This window comes from Quercus lobata, chromosome 7 (assembly GCF_001633185.2).
Source record: "Quercus lobata isolate SW786 chromosome 7, ValleyOak3.0 Primary Assembly, whole genome shotgun sequence".
NCBI classification, from domain to species: domain Eukaryota; kingdom Viridiplantae; phylum Streptophyta; class Magnoliopsida; order Fagales; family Fagaceae; genus Quercus; species Quercus lobata.
In genome coordinates this window covers 46,548,472-46,574,747 of record NC_044910.1, presented here as the reverse complement: position 1 = coordinate 46,574,747, position 26,276 = coordinate 46,548,472, and the positions used below count along the sequence as shown (strand labels likewise).

Sequence of the window (26,276 nt, the reverse complement as noted above, 5' to 3'; positions counted from 1 at the left end):
AAGCAACAAAATGGGGCGGCCCAAAAGTAAGCATAGGGATTTGACTTTTGACTTTTGACTTTTGAGAGGAAACCAAATGCTGCCATGGGGTTTCCATTGAACAAAATAAAGAGAATTTTTACGGTATTCAAAGATAAACTTTTCTTCATTCAGTGCTCAGTACCTTTACATAAAAGGCCAGTCTTTTTCGTTCTTACATAAAAGCAAATGACAAATATGTAACTTTACAGTCATTATTTTCTAAACGGGACATTTTTTTTTTTTGGGTAGAAAGGAAATGACATTAAACACTAAACAGAAACAACACGTTCATAGGCCACCCCGACAGAATCGAAACTCTATATACGGGACTTAGATCATTACTTGAATATGTTTTCAAAAAGAAGAAGATCATTACTTGTATATAAATTTTACATACGTGAAATGATGTTGTATGTACTTGTTATATATAAGATTATTGTTAAAGATACATTCTCCCGTATAGACTAAAACTCAATCTTACTTTGTATGCAAGTTAAGTGTCTTATATTACAATAAACTTAATATGTGTATATATATAATAGGTTAAACCCTAGATTAACTTTATGCTAATTATAATTAATAGATTTGTAGTATTAAGTATGAGACTTGGCTTGCACACAAAATAAGATTAGGCTTGAGTCTATACTAATAAGCTAATATATTTCTAACAAATATCGTTTCAAACACTACTATCCTAAAAAATCTCATCTCTTTTTCTTTTTTCCTTTTTGGGTTTTTTAAAGGCAAAGGCCTTGGTGGTCAGTCTAATCTGACCTGCTTTCAAATTGAAGTTCAGATGTAAAAAATATATGGTTTTTGCCGGGATGCATTGCCTCTATATAATTGATTAATTTCAAACCATAACAAGAAGCAAGAATACATGGTCCTTTGAGTTAATAAACAACTTTACTCTTCCCCAAACACCCTACCAGAGAATAAATATGGTAGAGACGAAAAAATAAGTTGTTGGGAAGCACAAAGGCATGGTAGTATTATAGCAAAACCATGGTCCATGGGGAACATGGGATGGGAAAAAGCTATAGCTAAGCATATTTCTGCTTTGGTTAGAATACCTTAAAAGAAGAAGAAAAAAAAAAAAAGTTCCCACTCTTTTCTTACAAATAGAAGCAAATGTTACAAATTCTTCTAGCATAATAACTGGCATTTACACTAAATTAAGTATTTGTTTCTCACATAACCCATAGCAGAATTTCCTGATTTTCTCGCTAGCTAACTCTTTCTTTACTTCTTGGTTTCAACATTACTAGACCCACCAGCTGGGGCAGAAGTTGCAGAAATTGAAGAGGGCCAAAACTGAGCATTCTTCACCTTTGACACACTTGCCAGAACGCTTACTGGGGTCACATCTCCAATAATTGTTACCTTTTTTGCTGCAAAGTCTATGTTGAATGATGTCACTCCTGTTCACATAATTAACTTCCATAATTTTTTGTTTTGGTTATAAAAACTGATACATATATTACACATTTAAAAAAAAAACTAAAATCAAGTTAAAAACATGATTTCGGTTCAAAAAATAGGTGTGTAATAAGGTGTCTACGTAATAAACACTGTCAGTTTATTTTGGTAAAAGATATTAATAATTTGTTTTGGCAAAAGATTTCACAACATCTGAAACTTGTAAGATAACCTCGAAATTAGTACCCGTAAAAACCTGAAAAAAAAGGACGAAAAATCTGACCTACCTAAGTACAACTGGTCTATTGCAGATAAGAAAGATGGAGTAGTTTTGACAAAAAGAGTGGCAGGCTAGTAAAATTTCTCAAATTGATGGCTTGACAAAACCTAAAAAGTAACGGATAGAAAGTCATATTCATATGCATACCTTCCATTCTAGAGAGATGTTTCCTAACTTTTCCTTCACAGCCTTTGCAGTGTAGTGATACCCTCAACACCACAACCTGCGAACAATATCATTAATTTCATCAACCCGTCACTGTAAACTGTATCAATATTAATGTTAAAATGTGATTTAGTAAATTTGCTTGTACTTTCAACCATACCAACTCAATTTCAAGAATGTAAGACTCAGTAAATCATTTCATTATCTGAAGTAGATTTAAAAAGTAAGATCACTCCAAAACTTATCTAATAGCAATTGGGTTTTCTTTTTTCTTTTTCCTAGAACTAGAAGAAGCCAACTAGCCAAGCTCAACCTCAAAGGATGGGTGGCTCAAATCCGAACTCATCCCTTTGTGGGGAGCTGGAGAGACCATTAAAAAAGGCCTAAAGTGACTTTAGTAACATTAAAATATCAATCCCACAAGCTGAACTTTCTAGTTTTTCCTTTTCCTTTCCTCTTTTGAACTGACACAGGGAGAAGCTTCAATTTATTATAAAAAAATAAAATAAAAAATCTTTTGCAACAACCTCTCGTATCCATCCATTTAAGCTTGCATCTTTAAGGCAGTAAGATTAATTTGAGATGCAAACTTCAATTCTCATTTCTTGAGCAATAGTATATGAAAATGAAAACTTCAAGAATATTGATAGATCATATTGCACTTGATGTTTAAATAAATAAAATTTCCTCTCTTTTCTCCCAAAAAAAAATAATAATAATAATAATACTAATTAATTAAACAGAAGCAAGATGCAAACTTTAGATTTATATTGTTAAAAAAAAAAAAAAAAAAAAAAAAACTGTACTTTGCAACAAGCTGTTGCATCCATTCAATTTAAGCTTGTTCCTTTAAAACGACAAGAGTTGAAACACCATGAATGCAAATCTCAATTCTCATTTTTTTGAGCAATAGTATATATATATGCAAGACAATAAATTCAATAATGTTACTAGATCATACTAATTAATTAAATAGCCTGGCTATCATGCCTGCCAATTGTCTTTCATGCATAAAGAATGAAAAGGAGATTGAGAACAAACCTGATCAGGCGAAGAGGTTTTTGAGCTAGACGACGAAGAGGAAGAGGGTTTTGAAGCATTGGATTCATCTTGATTTACAGCTTGAGTTATCTTCTTTTCTTCAACCGGAACCAATGCCAAAACTGGGTCGCTATCCGATAAGGCCGTATCGCTCAACAAGTATCTAGACGAACCAGGAGGTGTGATTAAATCACCAACTGGTTTAGTCCAACGCTTGGTTATAATATCAGTTGGCTGAGAAGAGTTCTTGTTGATAATATGATGATCAGTTAGCTTAGCCACACTTTTCTTCTTTTCATCAATTGGCTTGGTGGAACTTTTCTTCTTGTTATGGTCAGCTGGCTTTGAAGAAGAAGAAGAGCTTTTCTTGGTCTTTTGGAGTTGACGGTAAGGTTTTGGATTGATAGGTGGCTGAGAAGAGCAAGGAGCGGAGAGAGTTCTAGAGCTTCTATTTGCATCTCTGATTATTGGGTTGTGGCGGTCGATGGCTCGGCCGCCGAGTTGAATTGTGGATGAAGAGGAACATGATGCTTCTTCCATGCTCATACATATGGCCGTTGAGGCTTGGGATGTGCACAGCATTTTTATGCCCTTTAATCTTTGGATAATGCTAACAGATGGAACTAGTGGATTAGAGAATCTGCATATGATTGAGAGAGAGAGAGAGAGAGCTAGAGTATACAATTACAAATTTGGTGGCTCTGTGTTCTTGTAAAAAAAGTTGGTTCTTTTGCTTTTAAACCTGAACTAGAGAGAGAGAGAGAGAGAGAGAGAGAGTTTTGAAAGTTTACACATTAGACTTCTGTGTGGAGTAATAATTCATTGTGCCTATAATCCTTTATTATGCCAGTGATGTTTGTCGAGGGTGATAACGGTTTACAAACTTGACCGTGTAAATGTTTTGGTAATTATTGGAGATGGTGATGACATAATGGTTATTGGATTTTCTTCTTCTTCTTTCATCTTCTAAAGAAACGGATATAACATGGGACTCCATGTATTTCTCTCCCATCTTAATGCCTACTTTTTGTCCATAGATAAAATTCTGATGGGTAATTATTAAGCACTTTCGAAGTATTATAAATGCATATTTTTTTCTCTCACATAATTGTGGGCCTCACTAATTAAATTTATAGTAGAACCCACAAATTCATGTGAGAGGAGTGAATACGCATTTATGGTATGACAAAATTTATGTACAGCATCTTAGGTGCTGTTCCTTAAATTTCCTTTTTAAAATTTTGTCATGCGGCTACTTAACTTAAAAAATACACTTCCATCCAATTAAAAAAAAAAAACCCATGGCAGAATCTTAAGAGAGGAACCTAAGGAACAGCACATAAGTACTGTATCTAAGTCTTGCTTTTTATGGTACTCTTAAAGTATTCAATAATTTTTCAATTTTGATACAATACATTTAGTTCCCTAATTAAATTTAAACACATAGTTATATTAAATTTAATTATTTTTGAAAAAAAAAAAATTTGTGCAATGTGATAGCTTTGATTATGAGAACACTCTTTTTAGTTTTTCCCTAGCAACTATTCTAGACGAGGACTTCTAATTTTAATAATACAACCTAAACTAAATAGGCATTTTTACTTGCAAGAGACTATACATTCAACAAGTTATAATTCAAAGTTTACATAGGGGTTTTATAAATAGTCTTTGGCATTTTATAAAATCATAGGGGTTTTTATTTTTTCCTGAATTAAAAACTCCTAATGCTTTTTCTGCTAAACAATTAGCCTAATTGACAATAGAAGTACAAGAGAAATTAGAGGAAATGAAGGTCACTTGAGGACAGAAAAAAAACAGCGTTCTTTATGAGATTCAACCAACATTTCCGTAGTTTTAATGAATGAAAATGATGTACTATCTATGATTGCTTTATCTATGATTGCCATATTTTTACGGTGTATGAGTTTTTGGTAGTACTTCTCCCACTTAAAAAAAGAAAAGAAAACAAAGAAGAAGGGTTGTTGGGAGTATACTTGATCTTGACATTTCAACTGTGATGTATTAAGCTTGAGACTTGCCAAAATATCATTTTTGAGAAAGTAGGAGCTCCATGGAATTGAGCAGGGTGGTTGTGTTCACGTGTCAAGTTCGGGTCGTATTGACTTTTGAGTATTCGACTATATTGGTTAACACTAACCCGACATATTTATTAAACGGGTCAAGATTTCTTAACTCTAACACGACCTATTTATTAAACGGGTTAACCGTGTTAACCCGTTTATAAGAATTTATCAAAGCACAAAAAAATATATATAAATTTTTGTATTAACCAAATTGATATGAACTATGAAAAACCAAACAAATAGATTTTTTCAAATATAAAATTCAGAACTAACGAGTAATTGCATTACAATAAGCAATTACAATATATCAAATAATCACAACAATTAATAAGTTTATATACTTAGGATTTGGAGGGTATATTGTTAAAATGTTATTTAATTAAACGGGCCAGACAAATTCCATGGGTTGGAAACAAGCAAGACACGTTTATTAAACAAATCAATCGTATCAACTCAAATATGACACGAACCTGTTAAGTTTCAACTCATAATCTACTAATTTAGTGTTTAGTCGTGTCGAATTTTGCCACTTCTAGAATTGAGTCACTTTATCATAAGGCTCTATTACATTTGCCTGCCAATTCTTTTAAAAAAAATCCTTGCATTCAAGAAGTCTACAGAGGTGGTTATATGTACCTGAGCCTCAATCATAAGGGGAGAAAGGAATTCATTCTCTTTAGTCTTAATATGTAACTCATACAAGCAATTAATTCAGCTATTGATTATAGCATAAATGCACTTTAATGCTCTGATTGATACTTGATACTACTCTCTTCTTTTTTCATTTTCTTAATTCTCTTTGTATTCTTTAGTTAATGCTGGTGTTAGTCATATTTAATTAATTGAAGAGCGTGTTGGAGCTCCATATTCAAAACTAAAGACATGTATTTATGAAGTTCTTTTCAAGCGTGCCTTCGTTTTGCAATTTCCTTTTCCAAGATAGGGTTTACATAAGGTGATCGGAACCAGAAAGCACAAATGTGCAAAACCAGGGCAAATATATGTTTAATAATGACAATATAATTTAAGTTTCTTGGTTTGAATGTGCGTGGACTTCCCGTGAAACTTTCATGTGGTGATTCAGATTTACAAACTTTACAGAATAAAATTCACTGTTTCTGATGAAGAAACATGACTGAATACTGTCAGTTAATGCGTGCCTGTTGGCCTGTGGGTATGGCCTACAAATTAATATTTTACTTATTGAACACTTCGCAAGAAGTTTGTCCAGAAATTTTAATATTTGAACAGAAACATAAGGGTCAGATGAGACAGAGCAACGGCTAAATAACCAGCAACAGCTTCATGTGCTAAGCTTATTGAATTTGTACTAGACTTGAGCATGGTTTTTGCATTAAAATTTTCAAGTTCTTTGTTTTTTTCCTGACTAGAAAACGATAGTTCAAGTTCTTAAATATTTTATAGTAAGTAGACGTGTCAAAACGGGCAAATCGGGTCGGGTTTAGGTCGAGTCAATCGGGTTTCGAATCAAGTTAACCTGTATTTTTCAAACAAGTTTATTTTTTTATTTATTATTATTTTTTTCAATTACAAAAACAAATCATTGACAACCTGTTTAGATAAAATGAACAAAACCAATTAAGCAAATGAACTACACTTAATGTCATTTGTTAATATCCTTCCAATTCTAACAGTTTTGAGCATAACAAAAATTATTTATAGCCATAAATTCATGATGGTAAAAGTCTTTAATATTAATAGTTCACTGTCAAAATGCATATAATTACAAGTTTACGTCTTCAAAAAGAGATAAATTTTAAAACAAACAAAATAAGTAAGCCAGCAAAGTAGCAAGTCATCAGTCTTCTTAAGTGTACATGTTCCTGTTGCATTTAAAATAATAGTAAAGTTGGATTATTTAGAAAGATAAACTAAACAAAAAAATATTTAAAAATAAACATAACAGGTTAAGTAAAAAAAAAAAAAAGTAAATATTTTATAAGAATTACACTTCAATTTCAATCTACTCAACATTGGTAGCAGATTTAGCACTACAAATATTCATACTTGCAAATTGTAGTTCAAGTTGGCCAATTTCGTCAGCATCTTCATCTACAATACAATATTTTAATATAACTTAATGTACTATGAAAGCAAATCAATAAAGAAATGAAATTGTATAATTATGACTATAAAAAAATTAAATTACCTTCAAATCCATATAGCTAACTTTTAGTACATAACGTAACTTCCACATTCTCAGGTAAAAGACGTGATTGATACGGAGTAAGAATTTTTTTCCCAGTGCTAAAACTTGATTTAGAAGCAACAATGGTTATCGGAATGCTCATGAGATCTCGTGCCAATAAAGAGAGCTTTGGAAACCAATTATAATGCTCTTTTCACCAAGAGAGAACTTCCAACTTTGAAGTCTAAGCTCTTCTAAATACAAGTCTAACTGAGATTTTTTTTTTTTTTTTTGGCACCACGACGACTTTCATAATGATCAAATTCCTAATCATTAAAAAAAATTGCAATGAAAAATAAGGCACAGACGCGCAAGAGACAAGAGTAGAGGAACTGAATTGAGAAAGCTTTGGGGCCCTTTGTGGTTTGGTTTGTCACGTTTCAACTTTCATGTTTGTGCATTGTGCCTTTGGCTTAAGACTATAGCTAGTATTGAATGAAATATATATATATATATATATATATATTTTTTTTTTATTTAATGGTTGTCTTGAAAGTCTTGTGTTGTCTTGTCTCATTCTCTCGTGTCATGTTTGTGAAGCTTAGCTCTTATTGGTTGTGATGAAGCTCAAATATCATTCTCTCATGTCATGTCTTGTTTGTTGTTTTACTTGTTTATATCTATAATATATTGACTATTGGTTTTGGTATTTTGTGCTTTATGCACCTAGTATCAGAACGTAGTCTAAATATTTTTTTAGTGAATTTTTTTTAACGGGTCGGGTCACGGGTTATCTGGGTCAAGTCAGGTTGACCTACAAAAAAGGATCGGATCATGAGTCAACCCGTTTTTGCTTCGGATAAAAAAAAAAAAAAAAAAAAAAAGGGTTGAGGTCGGGTCGGAAAATTCTAACCCGTATTGCCATGTCTAATAGTAAGTATCTCTTGTAAGGAAGAAACTCAAAAAGGAAAAAGAAAGTCCTAATAAGACTATTCATTTACCAACTCTATTAAAGGCACACCTAGCATAGAACACCAAAATGAATTTAAGGTCTTCGGGGTTTAAAGCAATTCTTCCTTTGAAGAAGAATATATACCAAAGTATATAGAATAAGGGATGGCCAGCAACAAAAAGTTGTGAAAATATTGATGCTGTCAAACTCAGATCTAAGTTGGTCATAATTGGGGTTATATGTGATAGTTTACTTGTAATGATACTTTTTATAATGTCAAATTTCTATAATTCAACCATCTTCTCTTTCTCCTTCACAATATACTTATCAAAGAAATAAAGTTAGACGTAATAAATAAAAAATAAAAAATTTTGTTCTTGTCCAATTTCATTCCCATTAAATTCTCTCTAGTCTACCATGTAGTAAAGTCTCTCTCCTATGATATTGATTCCCATGGTAGTTGAAATGGATTAAAATTAGGTGGTCCAACTATGTCATTGCATTTACATGTCTCCATGGTTGGAAAATTTTATTTTTATTTCAAAAAAATAGTCGTTTCCACGTGAAAGGGTGCCGACTGTAACAAAGATGTAAAGAAAGGCTTCTACAGGGAAATCTTTGGTGCAACATTATTTCAATTCTAATGGAACAAATGCTGCCAGATAGTAAGGAATATATCTTTCATGTGGAAAGATGAGACACAAAGCAACTTTGTTTTCTCCACCCATCAATTCATATTCTCCCTCGCAAGCTTATGGAATCAGATGCTTCAATGGCTTTCTTCTCTTCTTTTTCGCTCTCTTTGTATCTCTCTAGCTGCCTAACCTTGCCTAGTTGAGAATCCCAACTTCAGACGATTCCTTATTTGTCCCTACGCTTTCATTGACCACAATCTCTCGCACAAGCCATCTAGTTAGATATCTTTATGCATATACATATAATTCTATAGTTACAATAATAAGGAAACAAGTGTGTTTAATCCCTAGTTCTCTTTGTAAAGTAAAGAAAGTAATGGCGCTAAAAAAAAGATGTATGGTGTTTCCATTTCATACAGCATCACACTCACATTGTGTGGGACAGTTGGGTGTTACCCACACATTGTGAATATGATGTACTATGGAATGGAAATATAATATACTTTTACGACATAGAATTATTTGTGATGTAGGAGTATACGGCATGACACAAGGGATTGACATGTTAAAAGGCCAGGAAAGCCTAACAATGTGTTTGGAAGGTTAGAGGGAGAGAAGCATAGAGGGTGAAAAGGAGAGGAGAGTGGAAGAGTATTGATATAATAATTGATAAGTGTGACCCCTTTTTTGCTACTTTTAAAGATTTAAATACTCACTGGAGGAAATTTGACAATTTAATTTTTTTTTTTCTTTTAAATGTAAATGGAACTCAAATATTACATGTTGCAAGTATTACTTGTCTGGCATCATTTGGCAACTACTTTGTTACTTACAATGTATTTAAAAGAGCTAGACTTTTTCTAGTGGAAGATTAAGTGGGTCCAGATTCCAGTTAGCATTCGAAGTCCAAAATTTTTCTCCCTTATTCTTTGTTCCATATTCTTCTTTTGCTCCCTTCCTATGCATCTTCCTTTAATACTTTTTTTTTCCACTGATAAAATTGTCTCAGCATTTTAATAAATAAATTGTGCCAAAATGCTAATTATGCTTAGGTTTAAAAAAAAAGAAAAAAAAAGAATATACTCACTGGTTTTTAATCAATCTCACAAAATTTATTTATTTAGAAAAATTATTAGCTATTTTTAGAGTGCAATTACATGGAATCTATTCCTCTCATGTGAATAATAAATCCCACCATAAATTTAATAAAGGAGAACAACTTTTATGTGAGAATAAAGAGTTCCAAAACACTGTACTCCACTACTCCTAGATAATTACAACTCTTTTTAATTCTTTGGTGACTTAGCCTTCGCTAAAAAAAACAAAATACAAAATTCTACATAGGAACACGTGGCCGTTCAATAAATGGAAATCATGGATGTGCTGTAGAAAAGAGTTGCCAAGAGACAGATGGCTTTAGAACTTTTTCTTTCTATTTAAACCATGGTCCAAAACTTGAAAGTAACTAACTTATTCTCAAAAAAAGAAAAAGAAAAAAAAAGGCACATGATCTTAGCCGGAAGGCCCAAAAAAAAAAAAAAATGAAAAAACATCTTGCTCAAAGCTACGAGGATTCGAAACTGGAATGAAGTGGATTGGTTTTGGACTAAATGAGCCCACAGAAGCCCATACTAGGCTCAAATGGTTTACTCCACCAAACTGACCCACAATAAACACATACTTCTACTTCTTGGACTTTTTAAGACTAAAATTACTATACTAGTTGCAGTCCTCACTAAGTCCAAGCCCAACTTAGTCTGTGTATAAACGGGCCCAAGTGAGTTTGGTCTTGTACCAAGTACCAATGTAGTTTTACTTCGGTTTTCTACACTTGAAGACCAAACCCCGGTTTTCTAACAAGTCATTCCAAGAAACTCAACTAGTGCGCGTGAATAGAAATTGTAAAACTGCAGCTTATGAGTTGGCCCAAAGAGCCTCACAGACAGAGGCTGTAATAGTATGGAGAGGGGATTCCTGAGTTTTTGCAGAACCTTGTGACAGCTAATATGAATCAATATCTAAATAAAACTGCATTATTTTATACCAAATAAAAAGGAAAAAACGAACAAAAACAAAAATACAGTTTCACCATCAACAGTTCAGTGCCAGAGGAGTGGTATTAAAAAATGTTACTAAAACCTAACAAAAATGAAGTTGTTTTGCTGATCAAGCACACAATGTAGAAAAACAACTGGTACCGTATACCTTCCTACAACAGTGGAATGTTGCTAGAATTTCCAGGTAACTTGAACTAAGAATGATAATAATTAAATGAATGGACAACATACAGAAGTGCACTTCACACTATACATGCTGGTTTGCTGTCATTTTTTTATTTATACCCCTTTTCCTTCATCTTCATTCAAAATGCGGTTCTGGAAATCACTCACCATAAGAGGCAGCCCCTCTCTAAGTGAGACTTTTGGCTCCCAGTTCAGCAGTTCCTTTGCCTTGCTAATATCTGGTTTCCTCATGTGCGGATCATCAGCAGTGTTTGGTTTGAATTCTATTGTTGCACTTGAATCTATAGTTTCTTTGACGACCTGAATATTTTGGAGAAAAGATAATTTCACTGTCTCAGTACTGTCAATGTAAACTATGAATCTCTCTCTCACTGTGAGAACTACGAACACTTTTGAAGAAAAACCACATGTATCTATCGGATCCCAATATGAACACTTTTAAAGAAAAACCACATGCATCTGTTGGATCCCAGAAAGGGAAAAAAATAGAAATAACCCGCATAATATTGAATGGTGCCCAATCAATCAGACTATTCCTATCCAACCTGATCTTCTCAGGATGGTTTCAACAGCATGCTCAGTCAGTGTAAGGTTGTGGAGCTTCAAGCCCGACCCTGACAGCAAAATAATGGGTCTAGGCACCTATCATCTGCCTAACTTGAACCTCCCATATATCCCCAACCTCTCTCTCACCGATGGCCCCTCTCTCCCATTTCAATCAGCATTCCTGGCATGGCAACCATTGATCCAGCACCAGCGACCCCAAACTCTGTTCTTTTCCTCCAGCTAACCCCCTTCCTACCCCAAATTCACCAATCCAATCTAAAACAAAGTCCGGTTGGACAGCTCAATTGTGTTGGCCAGTGGCCGTTTTTGTTCTTCCCAACCCATGCTCAGGTTGACTGACAGAATGACCCTAAACCCAAGTCCAACCAACCCATGAGCACCTCCAAATAGAGGATACTTCTGAAAGTCCACATCTAAGCATTTTCAAAGATATAAGCATTATTTATAAATAGTATGAAATTTTAAAGGAAGACAAACCTCTGCAAGCTCTAGCATAGTGAATTCCCCTGGGTTACCCAGGTTGAAAGGCCCCACATGCTCACTTTCCATCAGCGCATACAGTCCGTCAACCTGTCATTTAAAAAGGTTTTAAGTTCCTCTCTCACATCATTCCAGAATTTCAATCTGCAGCTTCTTATACAATGTTTTCTTAGTTTAGCTTCCCAACCAAGCTATTTTTAGTCATTTCATAGTGTCTTTGCTAAAGCCATATGAACTCATGCCTGGAACTTTTTAAAAAAAAAAAAAATTAAGAATCCATGAATAGTGACCAGAATAGCATTTTGACCCAAAAGATTCATAAAAATGGCATGAAAGACAAGCTTTTTATTTGGCAGCTTAGGTTCAATTTCTTGGTAATATCAAACACTAATACAACTTCTCATGCAAAATTTGCTATTATTTTTTAATTTGGTTCATGATCAACAGCATTTTTGTGCCAGCATAGAACAAAAACTGCTGCATCCATGAGCCCAATACAGCACTTTAAAGTCCAGACTCCTTTCCAGAAGAATGTGGCAAGCACAAAAATACGTAATTGATAGTGGACTAGTGAAGTCCTAAAAAAGAGTAAGGAAATGCCATGGTAAAAGTATGTAAGATATAAAGCTGCCATACCAAATCAGAGACATATTGGAAGCTTCGTGTCTGTTTTCCATCACCGTATACTGTCAATGGCTGTTTGCGGATGGCCTGCAATGTATAGCTATGTTAGTCAGAAACCTCATTAATGACAACTTCTTCAGGAATAGTTCATTTTCTAGAAGTCATCAAATAAACATGTTAGAACAACAAAAGATATCAGTTGAGAGATTATAACCTGTGCAACAAAATTGCTGACAACACGCCCATCATCTAAACACATACGAGGTCCATATGTGTTAAAAATGCGAGCTATACGAACCTGTAAACAGTAAGCCCCATCAGTAGTACCACATGTCAATTATCTATATACAAGTGTGGTGAATGGCAGAAGCGACAATCAGATATAGAGAGAGTTCACAAATAAATCATCTCTCATTAAGTGAGAGGACTTTCAGTTACATAATTTACAAATTCGCCTAATATAGAGGATCTGCAAAGCATTCAGATTCTACAGCACATCCAACTTCTTGCCTGGACACATAACGGCAAGTCAATCACATAATTTAGAATTTAGCAAAAATTGGAAGAACTGGCAACTTTCAAGTTTTGAAAGTGTGCTCTTTTGTTTGTGAAGATTAAAACTAAGTTCTGGTGGATTGGTTTCGGGCTTACTGACAAATCCTCTAAAACCAGACAGAGTTTCAAGGAAGTTTTCCTGATTTGTTTTAGTAGCCATAGGAAAAAGAAATATGAGAAATCATTGCAAATGTGATATGTTCTACAATAAAGACTGCTGTTGGGGGGATTAATTATGGATGGAAAGAAAAGGAATAGAGAAGGAGCCGTAATGGTACAGCCCTATACTTTTCCTTCCTTATCTCTCTTTTAATTAAGCTGAATATATGAGTCTATTGACCATGACTAAATATATTGGCTATGAAACTTTTTGACCAAAAAATCTGATAAATTACCAATTACCTCAAAAATATAAAAAAAAAAAAATGTTGAATTTAATCTTTAACCAATATTCTAACAATATCAATAGAAAAAGGAATATCATAAATATTAAAACTCAATTACCACCGCACCATTTGGGGGAGTTGATACCTCCCCAGGCACTTGGTGTGGGTTCGAGCTATGGGGCAGCATATTTAGTATGCTAAGTATTTCTAATTATCTCATAAATGGTAAACTCAATGATGCCAGACAAGGATGGCAAGCTCCAAAACTCTCTTGAGTTAATACTGATGATAATAAAGCATATCTAGATTAACATACTAATTAATACCATTGAAAATACTAAAATATAACAATGTACCAAGTGAAATCTCGGAATGAATTACCTCAACACCAGCACCTCGGTGATAATCCATTGCTAAGGTTTCCGCTGTCCGCTTTCCTTCATCATAGCAACTCCTCTCACCTAAACCATTTTCAAATCACATAAACATAACCAACCAACACCAATTCATCACAATTAAACAACATTAACTTAACTACCAAACTCACCAATTGGGTTCACATTTCCCCAATAAGTCTCTTTTTGAGGATGCTCAAGTGGGTCTCCATAAACCTCACTGGTACTCGTAAGCAAAAACCTCGCTCCAATTCTCTTTGCCAGACCCAACATATTTAATGTACCCATCACATTGGTCTTGTAATCACACTCACACAGTCAAGGACCTCAAAACACTTCACATTCAATATTTAATAATAATAATAATAAATAAATAAAACAACAAAATCATAGGCAAATAGTTAAATAAAACAATGACCCATTTACGAATTATAACGATAAAGGATATAATGGTCTTGACAGGATTGTACTTGTAATGAACAGGAGAGGCAGGGCAAGCCAAGTGGTAGATCTGATCGACTTCGAGAAGTATAGGCTCGACCACATCGTGACGAATGAGCTCGAACCTTGGGTTCCCAAAATGGTGGACCAAGTTCTCTTTCCTCCCGGTGAAGAAATTGTCAATCACAATCACATCATCACCTCTCTTGATAAGCTTGTCGACAAGGTGACTACCAACAAACCCGGCCCCACCGGTGACCACGATCCTCGATCTCCGCCTCGAGATCCCAGCCGGGACCCGCCCAAGCTTGGCCGGAATGGCGGGAAATCGAGTCGAGACCCGATCGATAGTCGAGATTGTGCGCGGGATTGAGGAAGTGGGCTCGGATGGGCCGAGTCGAGAGAGCGTGGGCTGGAGAATGAAAAATGTCGAGCCAATGAGAATGCCGACTAGAATGAAAAGAAGCCTCTGTTCTTTGAAGAGGTAGTTGATGGATCGAGGGAGAGATCGAGTTGGCTTGAAGGCTTTTGGTGAGTACGGCGCGTTTTGCCCCACGCCCATTGGGATCTCGTCATCTCTTCTGTGGTTCGCGTTCGATTGCTTGTGCAATTGTTTCATCATTGTGAACTCTTTTTCTTTTTTAGCAACAAGCAAAACAATAGGATCGATATTGAGTGAAGGTGCAACTGCCCTGCGGTGGTTTTGTGATTGAGAGTGAGAGATGGTATGTTTTTTTTTTTAGTTTTCTTCGGGGTTTGTTGGAAGACAGTTGATGGAGAAAATAGAAAGGGAAAGAGATTTTTGGGAAGGTTGAATTTTCGACTGGCTAATGCTACCATGAACAACCAGACAGTGGAGAGAATATTGGTACTGTGTGTGGATGTACCCGTTCGTGATATTAGCATTTCTTGGTCGGTAAAAAGTGGGACCTGCGGTTGTTGCTGAAATCAAGGTTCAACAGTGTAGCTAAATAATTTTATGATACATATCCTCTATCATTTTTATAATATTTTAAAAATAATTTATAAGTGGTTAGTTGTTATTGGTTCAAATTTAAATTTAATATCGAAATTATTTTTTAACACAATAATAATAATCAATAACAATCTATTACTTATAATTTATTATAAAAATATTATAAAAAATTTTACCTGCATTTCATTTCTCTTTTTGTATCTGAGGTTAATGTAGTTTGTTGTTTTTGAAACTAGAAGATTTAATTTAGCTCGTACCAGTTGGCATTTTCATGTCATCTTTATAGAAATTTTTTCAAGTTTACAAAATCTAAGAGGTACTCATAATTCTTTTTTGCTAAAGAAGCATAAATGATTCTTCTAAGCTTATCTTTTTTTTTTTTTTTTTTTTTTTACCTTAAGAGGTATTCATAATGAATAGTATTACATGTATTACAAGTTTTACTATATTAAATTTACAAATTGATGTGTTACTAATCATAATAATATAATTTAAATATTCATTTATGATGTAGTTGAAACTCACTAATCATATTTATTAATAAAATTTATTGTATCTTTAATATTTTTCTTATTTAATTATATTATTGTTTTTACAAAAAAGTTATGTGCGTATATCGATACATGGATAATTTGGTCTTTGACACATAAAATAACTTGGTACATATGTACAGGACAAAGATAAATAATCACAAGGAATAAAAAAAAAAAAAAGCATAGAAATCATTGGTCCAAGCAGAAAAACAATGGACAGACTTGTTTTATATTTGACAAGGGCCACAACCAACTAACTGTATCTTATACTACAACAACTTCATATTCTATTTTAGTAAAGCCAATAATATTTGCTACATCATTATTGAAAGGTTGCTTAGTTTGCAAACTTTTATTTTATACTTCGGTGGCATTAGTTACGCAGTGTTCCAACTACAATTTGTTAACAGCTAAATTTTAAAATACTTTGAACACATATAAATAAAAATAGCATGTAACTCACTTTTTTAGCAATATGTTTTTAAAACTACTATATTTTTTATATATGGGTTAAAGTTATCTAGAAGGTCAGAACTCATTTTAAAATGAACTTAGTTAGGACTTGATGATGTCCAAAATCATCAGTATGTTGTTCGTTCAACGGAGCCAACGTCTTCTATATGTGTCTACAAAATAAAAGAGAGATTTTGGTGGAGAAAACACTAGTGGGGTGTTTCCTTAAAAACTCTCAGATGATAAAGTCAGAAAGATAGCGGATAATTGAATAATTAGAGCTTCTTTTGGGTTTTTTAAGTATATTTTGTGCGTACCTTGCCTTTCTTTGTCTCATTCCATCTATGGTAGCTAAGCCTTTTATGATCTGCTTTATTACGTCATTGATTGGGTTTTATTGCCTCTACAACGTATCAGGTGATTGAATCGGCCATCTTTAATAATCATTGGCTACAAAACCAGCTGGAGGTTTTGTCAGTTACTGGTGTACTTAAGTTCGTGTTAATGTCCATTTATTATTATTTGGACGAATTATTTTCTGATTCATCAGGACTCATGCATGTAAAACCTTCATCTACTCATTTTTCACACTTAAAAACAAAATAAACAAATAAATTTACAAATTATATCCTATAACTTTGATTCGTTTTCAAACTTTTTTTTTTAAAAAAAGAAGAGAATTGCTTTCAATTGAATCCTTGAAATTACATCCTTTAACTTTTTTTATATTATTTTTTTAGTGTAGTTATGTTGTCTTAGTTTCATCAAATCTCACTGTTAGTATTGGACTACATTGGAAACAAATGAAAGTTAATGAACTGACATCAATTAAAAATAACTTAAAAGACTGCATTGAAACCATATCAAATTAGAATGTATAATTCATAATTTAACCTTTAAAAAAAAAAAAAAAATATTGAAAGGCAAGCTATGGGTTGGCCCATTCAGTCAGTCGAGGCCCAAACAGTTCTATTTTAGCAGCCCAATCAATGAATTTTGTTGATGGCCACTGAAGGCCGAACCCAGTTAACACTTTTTGTCCCGAGTCCAATTAACTTAAATTGAATAAAGCCCAGTAGCTAGAACAAGGCCCACAAAGTCATTACACAAGGCTTAAAGCACTATAAGCTCTCTCTGCCTCTCTGTCTCCTTTCATTTCAGATTTCTAGGGTTTTTCATTCAGAGAGCAACGAGGAACCGAAGCCGCCGCGTTATTTCACAATGGGTAAGAGACACACAGAGAAAAGACAAAAAAAAAGAAAAAAAGAAAAAGATCCTTAAAACTATTTGATGTTTTATTATTAATCCTTAGTATTTGTTAATGTATGTTTTGTTTCGTGGTTCGATTTTGATCTGAATTTACCTGATTGATTGAAAATGTTGTTGTTGTTGTTATTTTAGCGAGGATCAAAGTACACGAGTTGAGGAACAAGACAAAGGCAGAGCTGCTGGCTCAGTTGAAGGACCTCAAAGCTGAGCTCGCTCTTCTCCGTGTCGCTAAGGTCACTGGTGGTGCACCCAACAAGCTCTCCAAGATGTACAAACTCTCTCTCTCTCTCTCTTGTGTATACAAAATACTTATAGTTTTGTGATTGTGTGTGTGTGTGTGTGCAGAAAGGTAGTGAGGCTTGGAATAGCGCAAGTGTTGACAGTGATATCGCAGAAGCAGAAATCAGCTCTTAGGGAGGTCTACAAGAACAAGAAATACATCCCTCTCGATCTTCGTCCCAAGAAAACCCGTGCTATCCGCAGACGCCTCACCAAGAAACAGGTCTTTATTTGTAATCTATGCCTTTTTATATTTATATAATTGTTGATATAACTTTTCTTTGAATTTAGTTTGGTGCTTTTTTGGTGGTTAGTTCAATTAATATAAGGTTGATGTTGTTGAATGTTGGGATGGACTAATGGAAAAAATGGAAAATGATGGTTTTGTGAATATTATTGTGAATTTAGTATATCAATAGATGAGATATAGTAATTGGTTGCAATGGCTTTTGAGGTGATACTAGGATAAAAAGAAATGAGGGATTTTAGTGAGTGGAACCGTGTTCATGTTTAATTTAATGGAAACTTCACCCTATGTAAAAGCAATGGTAACGAAGCATGTTAGGAACAAGCGTTGTTCACCTACTTTTCTAATGTTGTTATGTTTTCACCCAATCCATTTGTTTGAAATTTTATTTGCTTCTTGGATTTGGAGTTATCTAACCATATGTCCTCTCCATTTGAAGTGAAATTGACAGAGTCCATTTCACAGTTAAGACTTCAATTTTATATCTGTCACCTCATCTTTTTTATTTAAAATGATTCAACCTTAGACTTGTAATACTTAATCTCAAGCATAAAATGGATTCATTTCAAAATGAAGAGAGAATGTACAGAAAAGGATGGATTTGTAAAATTGGTTAATGTATATGGGAAACTTCTACAATGATAGAAATACTTGATTGTTATCTTGCTGTACCTGATAGATTGATGGTAAAATCTTGGTTCTTATCCTAATGTTGAATTTTAAATGAAGTGTCATGAACTTTTAAGTAACAAGCTTATTTAAAAGAAATCTGTAGCTATTGGTAATTTAAGAACCTAAAAAATTTCTATGCATTTCCAGTACCATGATTTCATATAACCATAAAATCCAATCTATTGGAAAGCCTTTTCCTGTTTGCTTGGTGATAGATGTTCTAGATCTTATATTGTATTCCTTTTTCCTTGTATTCATGCAGGCATCTTTGAAGACAGAACGTGAGAAGAAGAAGGAGATGTACTTTCCATTGAGGAAGTATGCTATCAAAGTGTAGGCTAGGCCTCTAGGGTCAACTTTTCCTAATTTTCATTATGGACATGTTACTTTTTTTTTTCTTCTGAATTTGCCATTAGTTGCAGCCATGCAGGCAGCATTTTTGTTTATCTTGTATCGGGTTTGAACCATCTAGCTTGAAGTTTTAAACATGAGATTATTTTTCACTTATCTTTCTGTAATTTTATCTTTGATTTGTCCTGTATGATGTCTGTCCTAGGCTTATGCTTTGGTTTGATGAGAGGGTAGATAGGGGGCAAACCCTCAACCCCTTTTCTTGGAAACCCCTAGTTCGTCACCCCATCATACATTCCTTGCCTTAGGTGAAATGTTCAATTGTTCCTGTCGTGTTATTTTATGGCAAGATTTGATGTCAATTTGCTGCTTAGAATTCAGCTTGTTTGCTGCCTTTGAATTTGGTATGCTGGAAAATTGCTTGCTGTACATGTTACTAAGCTGCTAGGTAGTATAACGGAAGATGCTCAATTTTGATTATTTTCCTTTCCTTAATACTATTAAACACAAATTTGATCCAGGATTTTTCAAATTAGAATAGAAAATGTTCCTAGCAGGTAAACAAAAGAATACTTCATCTAGGCCTTTCCCAAAGTGTGATGGGAATTGAATCTATAATTCCCAGAACATGTGAGAAGCAAAAATAGAGAACACGCAAAGAATAACCACGACACATTTACATGGTTCAACACTAGGGCTATGTTCAGAGTGTTGCAATGATTTTCTCTACGTAAGAGAGGACAATACAAACTACATAGGTGGTTTATAATCATCAAGCCCTAGCCCTAGTTCAGAAGCGACAATATATAAAGTTTCAAAAACGGGTCAAAAAATTTCTGTCAAAAGTAAATGTGTTAAATTGGTAGTTAAAAAAAACAAAAAAAACAAAAACAAAACAAGAAGGTAAGGTACTACAGCACAAAAGTCAACTCAATGTAATGTAGCCTATATGTTTCTTTTTTCTTTTCTTTTTCTTTTTTTGGGAGAAAACATTTATACATGCTTTAAATCAATGAGAATTTTTATTATTATTTATAAATATACAAATTGTATATATAATCTTGGAATGGTAGGTAGGACTTAGGAGTAGGAATACACCAATACTAAAATATTTTGTTTTGATTGCTAAAAAATAGGGTAGTGCCCCTTCCTAGGTTCTAATAAACTTAATGTAGACGCAGCTCTGGCCAAAGAGTTCACCTCCTTAGTTGTGATTGTCCAAAATGAACATTGTGCTATTTTCAAAGTATGGGTTAGGAGTCCTTTATACTATGATTTACAATTTGCAAAGGCCATTGCTATAGTATGGGCTCTCTAATTGACAAAGGGGAAAATTTCCTGAATATTATGGAGGAAGGTGATGCAAAAGTTTGTCTTGGCGCAATCAACAATGCTGATATAGTCTGTTTCTACTCTGCTTGGCAATGCACTAGACTCGAGAAATTATCCTAGTTGTGTTTTTAATTAGATTAAAAGGGAGGCCGATGGTGTGGCTCATACCCTTGCTAAATGTGCAAGTTCTGGCAATTTCCTTTTGCGTTGTAAGAGCATTAGAACTGGTGATGTTTGAAAATCCATATTGCTATTTTTAGCACCATTAATACTAAAAAGCATACTACAATGATGGAGGGAAACCCAAAAAATTTGGCTCAAACAAAGATGGCTGTACACTGTAGCTAAGATGGTAATATATATATATATATATATATATATATATATTAAAAGTTATATTATTTTATTGTGTTGGTGGTGGTTACTGTTTATTGTAGTAGATATATTATTTTATCGTATTGTTTATATTATTTTATTGTATTGAATGCTAAAATAAAATCACTGATGTTGAGTGTTTTGTAAAGTAAGGTGGTAAAATAGATAAAGTTGCTTTTTGTAGTGTAAATTCGGTTTAGAGTATTGAGTTCGTGTCGTGTCGAGGTAGGGGTATTCGACTAAATGTCTTAACCCGAACCCGACCCATTTAATAATCATGTCATGGCTTTCAACCCTAACCCGACTTGTTAATGAAGGGGGTTAACACGACCCAACCTGACCCATTTGACACGCTTAATAAACAGGTCATGTTAGATTGATACGAATGCAACATGACCCATTTTAACCTACTTAATATTAAATATAACATCCATATAGAAATAAGTTCTTTACATCCTAAAAGTAATGCATATACTTCAAGTCTTCAACCCACATTCAAAATAACATAGTTCAACGAAAATATAACATCTATCTAGAAATAAGTTCTTTACCCTTCAAAATAAGTGCATACACTTTAACACAAATTCAAAATGACATAGTTCAACAAAAATATAACATTCACAAATTAAACTCGCCAAATGTTAAGTATCAATATTGAAAGAATTGGTGCAAAAAGTAGACTGATCATGACTAGTGTTTATAAAGTTTCAATTTACAATTATGTCACTTGTAAGTATTTGTAATTACTTTTCTTTTTAAGTTTAAAGTATAGGTTGGATATAAAAGGTATTTGACAAATCTAAAATAAAATGAATATTTATTTGTTATGTGAGTTAAATGGGTCGTGTTAAATAGGTTATTTCGGATTGACACAAATAAATTAGCATGTCAAATGTGTCTATTGTGAGTTTGTGGGTTGATCTGCTTATGATACGTTTCTTATCGTGTCGTTTTTGGGTTAACCCGTTTATGATGGATGTGTCCTTTTCCACCTATCGATTTATTACCAAGGAATTTTAAATTTTGGTTAAGTTAGTGATGGACAGGTGACTATATCTATGTAAACTTCACAAAATTGTTGATGCAGTAGGTAAAACTGGGCTTCCAAATTGACAAAAGAAATTGGTAATAGGGGACCTCCTTGTTCTGTTATTAGCATAAGGTGATTTTATTTTGATTAATATTGTCTAAGGACAAAGTATTTCTTTAAAAAGGCCTCACACTTGTTTCTATATCGAATAGGATTGTTAACGAGCCAAGCCAAGACAAATATTAACACAAGAGACAGAATTTGAACCAAGATTTTTCATGAAACGAGTCTGCTATGTCATATAGAGCTTTGTGCATTTACAACCCTAACATAAGAGAATCAAAAGAAGTCTTTTTTATGGATGTGAGTTTTTCATTCAAGTAATATATTGATTTTGGGCTAGAGCCTAGAGGGATTTACTAAACTTTAGCTGACTTGTGGAGGACCAGGACACCAAGACTTGAGCACTGGCCCATATCAAAATAGAGACATCAGGCATGGCCTCTCCAAAGAATTGAAAACGAAATGTCAAAAAATGAAAAATTGAAGAAACAGTTTAAGTAACTCCTTAGGCACGGATCGACCACAGTGGGAGTCGAACCCACGACCTTTTGATCCGAAGTCAAACGCGCTAATCCACTGCGCTATGCGGTCGTTTGTGAACGAGCTGTGCTTCTTATATATAAATCTCAATTGCAGTGACAAGGAATTCTTGCGCTTAATTTTTACATGCCTACCAATAATAATTTTGTATATTTGATTTCTTTTTTAAACATCGGGATTGCATTAAAGGTTCAAGACAAACCATTTTAGTACATACCATTAAAATTAGAGTTTAGAATATCTCAAGTGTCAACACACAACTATCATTCAATTATTCAAATGTATATATCAAAAATAAAAGGCTGTCCCAACCTTGCATATTTGATATGTACGTTTGTTTTTACACGTTGTCAAAAGAATGATATATATATATATATATATATATATTTGATATGTACGTTTGTTTTTACACGTTGTCAAAAGAATGATATATATATATATATATATATATATATATAAATTTGGTAATTTAATAGTAGGAAGGGAGGAGATATCAACTTTGATTCTTCTAATAAAGAACAGACCATATTACAGAGTTAAAAAAAAAAAATTCTAAACAAATATTATCAAATGAGCAAAATACATTTGAAGTCTAGGCTTTCCAAAGTCCCATTTAATTTTTCTTTTACAAATATTTTTTGTTAGGAGGTTGGCAAAAATTGGAATTAACTTAACTATAATTTATTTTTTTAGATAACTTAAATTCACTTTATTTTCATAGTGAATTTATCTACAGTTTTGAAGGCCTTATTTTTTTAAAGTATAATGATACTTTTATCTAACTTATTTTTTAAGTAAACTATTTAAGATAAGTATGAATTATTTTATTTTTTAAATTCATGGAAAATTAATGGCAAAAAAAAAAAATTCTCTACAACTTTTATTTTGCTTGCAACCATTTTAACCTTTTGTATTCCGACAATTAGATTTTCTTTTATGAATTTTGCAGTTCAAATTTGTGATCTCTTTTAACATCATAACCTTTTTAACAATTGCTAAATCGTCACCAATAATTATATTTCTTTGAATTTCTAGTGGTAGCAAATGATTTTTTTGCTGGGAAAATGTTTGGTTCCAAACTGGTTTAGAATTATCTTTTTTCAATCCTTTATATGGTGATTGAAGAGACCACTCACGTATAATTTTAATCACATTAATTTTTTATAAGTCATATGACTTATTTAAATAATACACATGAATAAATTTATAAATCACCACGTAATAGGTTGAAAAAGATAGCTCCAAACCAATTTGGAGCAAAATTTGGTTTTTTTCATGTCTCCTAAAAATGTCAATTTCATCAAGTCTAGCCCCTATGTGATTGTAAAATTATTCAATCCTACAATAGTAGTTCTTATTCTCAAATGAGTGTGGATCCAACCATGAGTCCCACACAAGAGCATACACTTGTTGTGAAAGGAGAGAGAGCTCTTACATTAGAACTGAACAATTTCTCCTATGTGAGGTCACTTTCATGACATGTGCAAGGTTGAAATTCTCTCAAGCATCTATGCAATGCTAGTCTATTCCTCTCCCCTTGATTGACCTTTACCTACCCTCAAATATTTTGTTATAGAGTTCATCTAACTTGTGCACAAATCAATTCGTATAACGACCCAAATAAGCCATGGTGAGTTGAACTCAATTCTCTCAATACTTAATTTAGGCTCTTTTCAATGACCTAAGATTTTGTATTGGCTTTAGACTAGGAAACTGTCCCAAAAAAATCCCACAACAATATACCTCAAATTTAACTAATAAAAATACAATTAACCTTTATAAATGAATAAAATAATTTAAAATAAATATTTCTATACACTCATCAATTACCAATACCATATAAAGGGTAAAAAAACGAATTCTTGCTATTTGATATTAAAAAAAGAAAAAGAAAAAAGAAATGAGTGTCTTTTCCACCTTGTCCACCTCCATGATATCACAATCCTTTTGAACTAGACATTGGTCCCAATCTCTACTTCCATTCCAGCTAGCCAAATGTGGCACATAACTATTGGACGTCTCGTCGCCATTAGAAATGAGCAACTTCAACGTGGGACGAGTTGCTATGAGCTTTTAATGGCAATTAACTTGCCAATAGCTCCTTTGATTGTCGTGGAACTCGAACTTCTGCTATGAATTAAAATGTTGAATTTGCAAATTTAAAGCTGTAAAAGGTCTTTGTCTTTCAGCCTTTTTCATTAGGACCGCCAAAAGGAAATAACAAGTTATACATTAATTTGGTTGGTGCTGAAGGTTCATTGTCTTGAATTACTTGTACAAGCTTCTTAAATTTGATTAAATTTAAATCACCATCAGTTTTGAAATATGCGTCACAGAAAACAATACATGTACGGACCAATTTTGATTTTACGTGTACGAATTCACGACAGGTTTGCATCCTTATGAAAATCATGAAGGTCCTCGAAATTCAGAAAGCGAAATTGCATGAGTAGAAAATGTTACATCCATAGTTTCGCTTTCATACATAAATGTTTGAGCTATATAGTTCATAGATTTATTTGTTAGGTATATAAAGTCATACATTGGATATTAATGGAAAGAGTGAAAGATTAATATAATATGGTTGAGGTCATACTCTTAGGCTTTGATTTTTTTTAGTTAAATGTGTTTCCAGTTAACTCAACTAGTAAAGTTTCTAATGATTGTATAAGAGATCTGGGTTCAATCTCCGCTTATACCAAAAATTGATTGGTGTCTTGGTTTGATGATAAAAAACTATCAGAAGTGGACGCTATACGTTAAAACTCTCTCTAAAAAAAAAAAAAAAACTATTCAAGGAGTCTCTCCAAGTTATTCTCTCCAAAAGTGGAAAGGTTATCAAGATTTCTTTTGTAGTTGGAGTGAGGATGAGATACATATACTTAGAACCCTTTCACAAATGGAATGATGTGCAGCAAAGGTGGCAAGGTTATCAAAAATCAAAATCCCTTTTGTAGCTGGAGTGGGGATCGACTAGGTACGTATATGTGTATGTATACTTGGAGCTTTTTCACAGATGGAGTGAACATGATATATCGCACAAGATAAGCCCATAAAACCTATACAAACGATTCTGGAAAAAATAAATGTTCAACAAAGGAGTATTGTCAATAGTGCTAGACAATAGTTAGGTGCAAGGTTTCCATGGAGCAAGTAGGACTTGTTCATAGCCCACATAGAGGTCTTAAAGCCCAGTAAGAGGCAGAGACTCACATGTAAGAAGGATATTGTTGACTATACACGTGTGAGTAAAATTTCACGTTGGATACTAATGAGAAAATTGAGTGATTAAAATAATATAGTTTAGTTCATATCCAATGGACTTAAGCCTTTTGGGTTAAATGTGTTTTTATATATTATATTAACTACTCAAGAAGTTTCTTTAAGGTGTTCTATTTATAAAACTTTTTGTTGCTAATTACTTATTTGCTGAAAGTTTATAAAAGTATCAATTAAATCTAGAAAAATAAAATAAAGCTTTTAAAAATTATAAATATGCAAATAAACTAAAAGCATAAAAGTAAAAGTAGTTGATGTCAAAAGAGGCACTAATCGATCACGGATGATAAATGCCATTGCAACTTGCATGCATATTATAATAGTTAGTAATAATTACTATTTGAATTTCGAAAAGTCGCTGTGAATCTCTCCTTCTTCACGCTGTCCAGTTATTCTATACTTCCATATGAAGTTATGATCCGAATTCAGCTATATGTCGT

At 33.3% G+C, this 26,276-nt stretch overlaps 3 protein-coding genes and 1 non-coding gene across 4 annotated transcripts; 1 reads left to right on the top strand and 3 right to left on the bottom strand.

The window, feature by feature from the left end:
* Positions 1-984: 984 nt before the first annotated feature.
* On the bottom strand, positions 985-3,759 carry LOC115954192 (protein SODIUM POTASSIUM ROOT DEFECTIVE 3). The gene is made up of 3 exons (XM_031072103.1): positions 2,927-3,759; positions 1,868-1,943; positions 985-1,442 (listed from the first exon to the last, which is right to left on the bottom strand). The coding sequence occupies exons 1-3, from the start codon at positions 3,506-3,508 to the stop codon at positions 1,264-1,266; spliced, it is 837 nt and encodes a 278-aa protein (XP_030927963.1). The 5' UTR covers positions 3,509-3,759; the 3' UTR covers positions 985-1,263.
* Positions 3,760-10,765: 7,006 nt separating this feature from the next.
* On the bottom strand, positions 10,766-15,342 carry LOC115953059 (UDP-glucuronic acid decarboxylase 1). Its single transcript, XM_031070536.1, has 7 exons — positions 14,445-15,342; positions 14,149-14,296; positions 13,983-14,062; positions 12,875-12,958; positions 12,673-12,747; positions 12,034-12,126; positions 10,766-11,289 (listed from the first exon to the last, which is right to left on the bottom strand). Exons 1-7 carry the CDS (start codon positions 15,057-15,059, stop codon positions 11,083-11,085), a joined length of 1,302 nt encoding a protein of 433 aa, XP_030926396.1. The 5' UTR covers positions 15,060-15,342; the 3' UTR covers positions 10,766-11,082.
* Positions 15,343-17,537: 2,195 nt separating this feature from the next.
* On the top strand, positions 17,538-19,560 carry LOC115954229 (60S ribosomal protein L35-like). The gene is made up of 4 exons (XM_031072140.1): positions 17,538-17,624; positions 17,801-17,936; positions 18,014-18,170; positions 19,129-19,560. Exons 1-4 carry the CDS (start codon positions 17,621-17,623, stop codon positions 19,201-19,203), a joined length of 372 nt encoding a protein of 123 aa, XP_030928000.1. The 5' UTR covers positions 17,538-17,620; the 3' UTR covers positions 19,204-19,560.
* A 2,974-nt stretch (positions 19,561-22,534) lies between these two features.
* On the bottom strand, positions 22,535-22,608 carry TRNAR-UCG. Its single transcript has one exon. It is a non-coding gene; the product is annotated as a tRNA-Arg (tRNA).
* Positions 22,609-26,276: the final 3,668 nt, after the last annotated feature.

Bases quoted from the DNA above. Each gene is read 5' to 3' on its own strand.
- LOC115954192 (XM_031072103.1), bottom strand. From the start codon at position 3,508: ATGCTGTGCACATCCCAAGCCTCAACGGCCATATGTATGAGCATGGAA. The intron at 1,944-2,926 runs GTTTGTTCTCAA...TATTGTTCGCAG, and splicing joins AAACCTCTTCGCCTGATCAG to GTTGTGGTGTTGAGGGTATC. The intron at 1,443-1,867 runs GTATGCATATGA...TTATGTGAACAG, and splicing joins ACATCTCTCTAGAATGGAAG to GAGTGACATCATTCAACATA.
- LOC115953059 (XM_031070536.1), bottom strand. From the start codon at position 15,059: ATGATGAAACAATTGCACAAGCAATCGAACGCGAACCACAGAAGAGAT. The intron at 14,063-14,148 runs GTGAGTTTGGTA...AAAATGGTTTAG, and splicing joins GGGAAATGTGAACCCAATTG to GTGAGAGGAGTTGCTATGAT. The intron at 12,959-13,982 runs GTAATTCATTCC...TACTGTTTACAG, and splicing joins ACCGAGGTGCTGGTGTTGAG to GTTCGTATAGCTCGCATTTT.
- LOC115954229 (XM_031072140.1), top strand. The intron at 17,937-18,013 runs GTACAAACTCTC...GTGTGTGTGCAG, and splicing joins CCCAACAAGCTCTCCAAGAT to AAAGGTAGTGAGGCTTGGAA. The intron at 18,171-19,128 runs GTCTTTATTTGT...GTATTCATGCAG, and splicing joins GACGCCTCACCAAGAAACAG to GCATCTTTGAAGACAGAACG.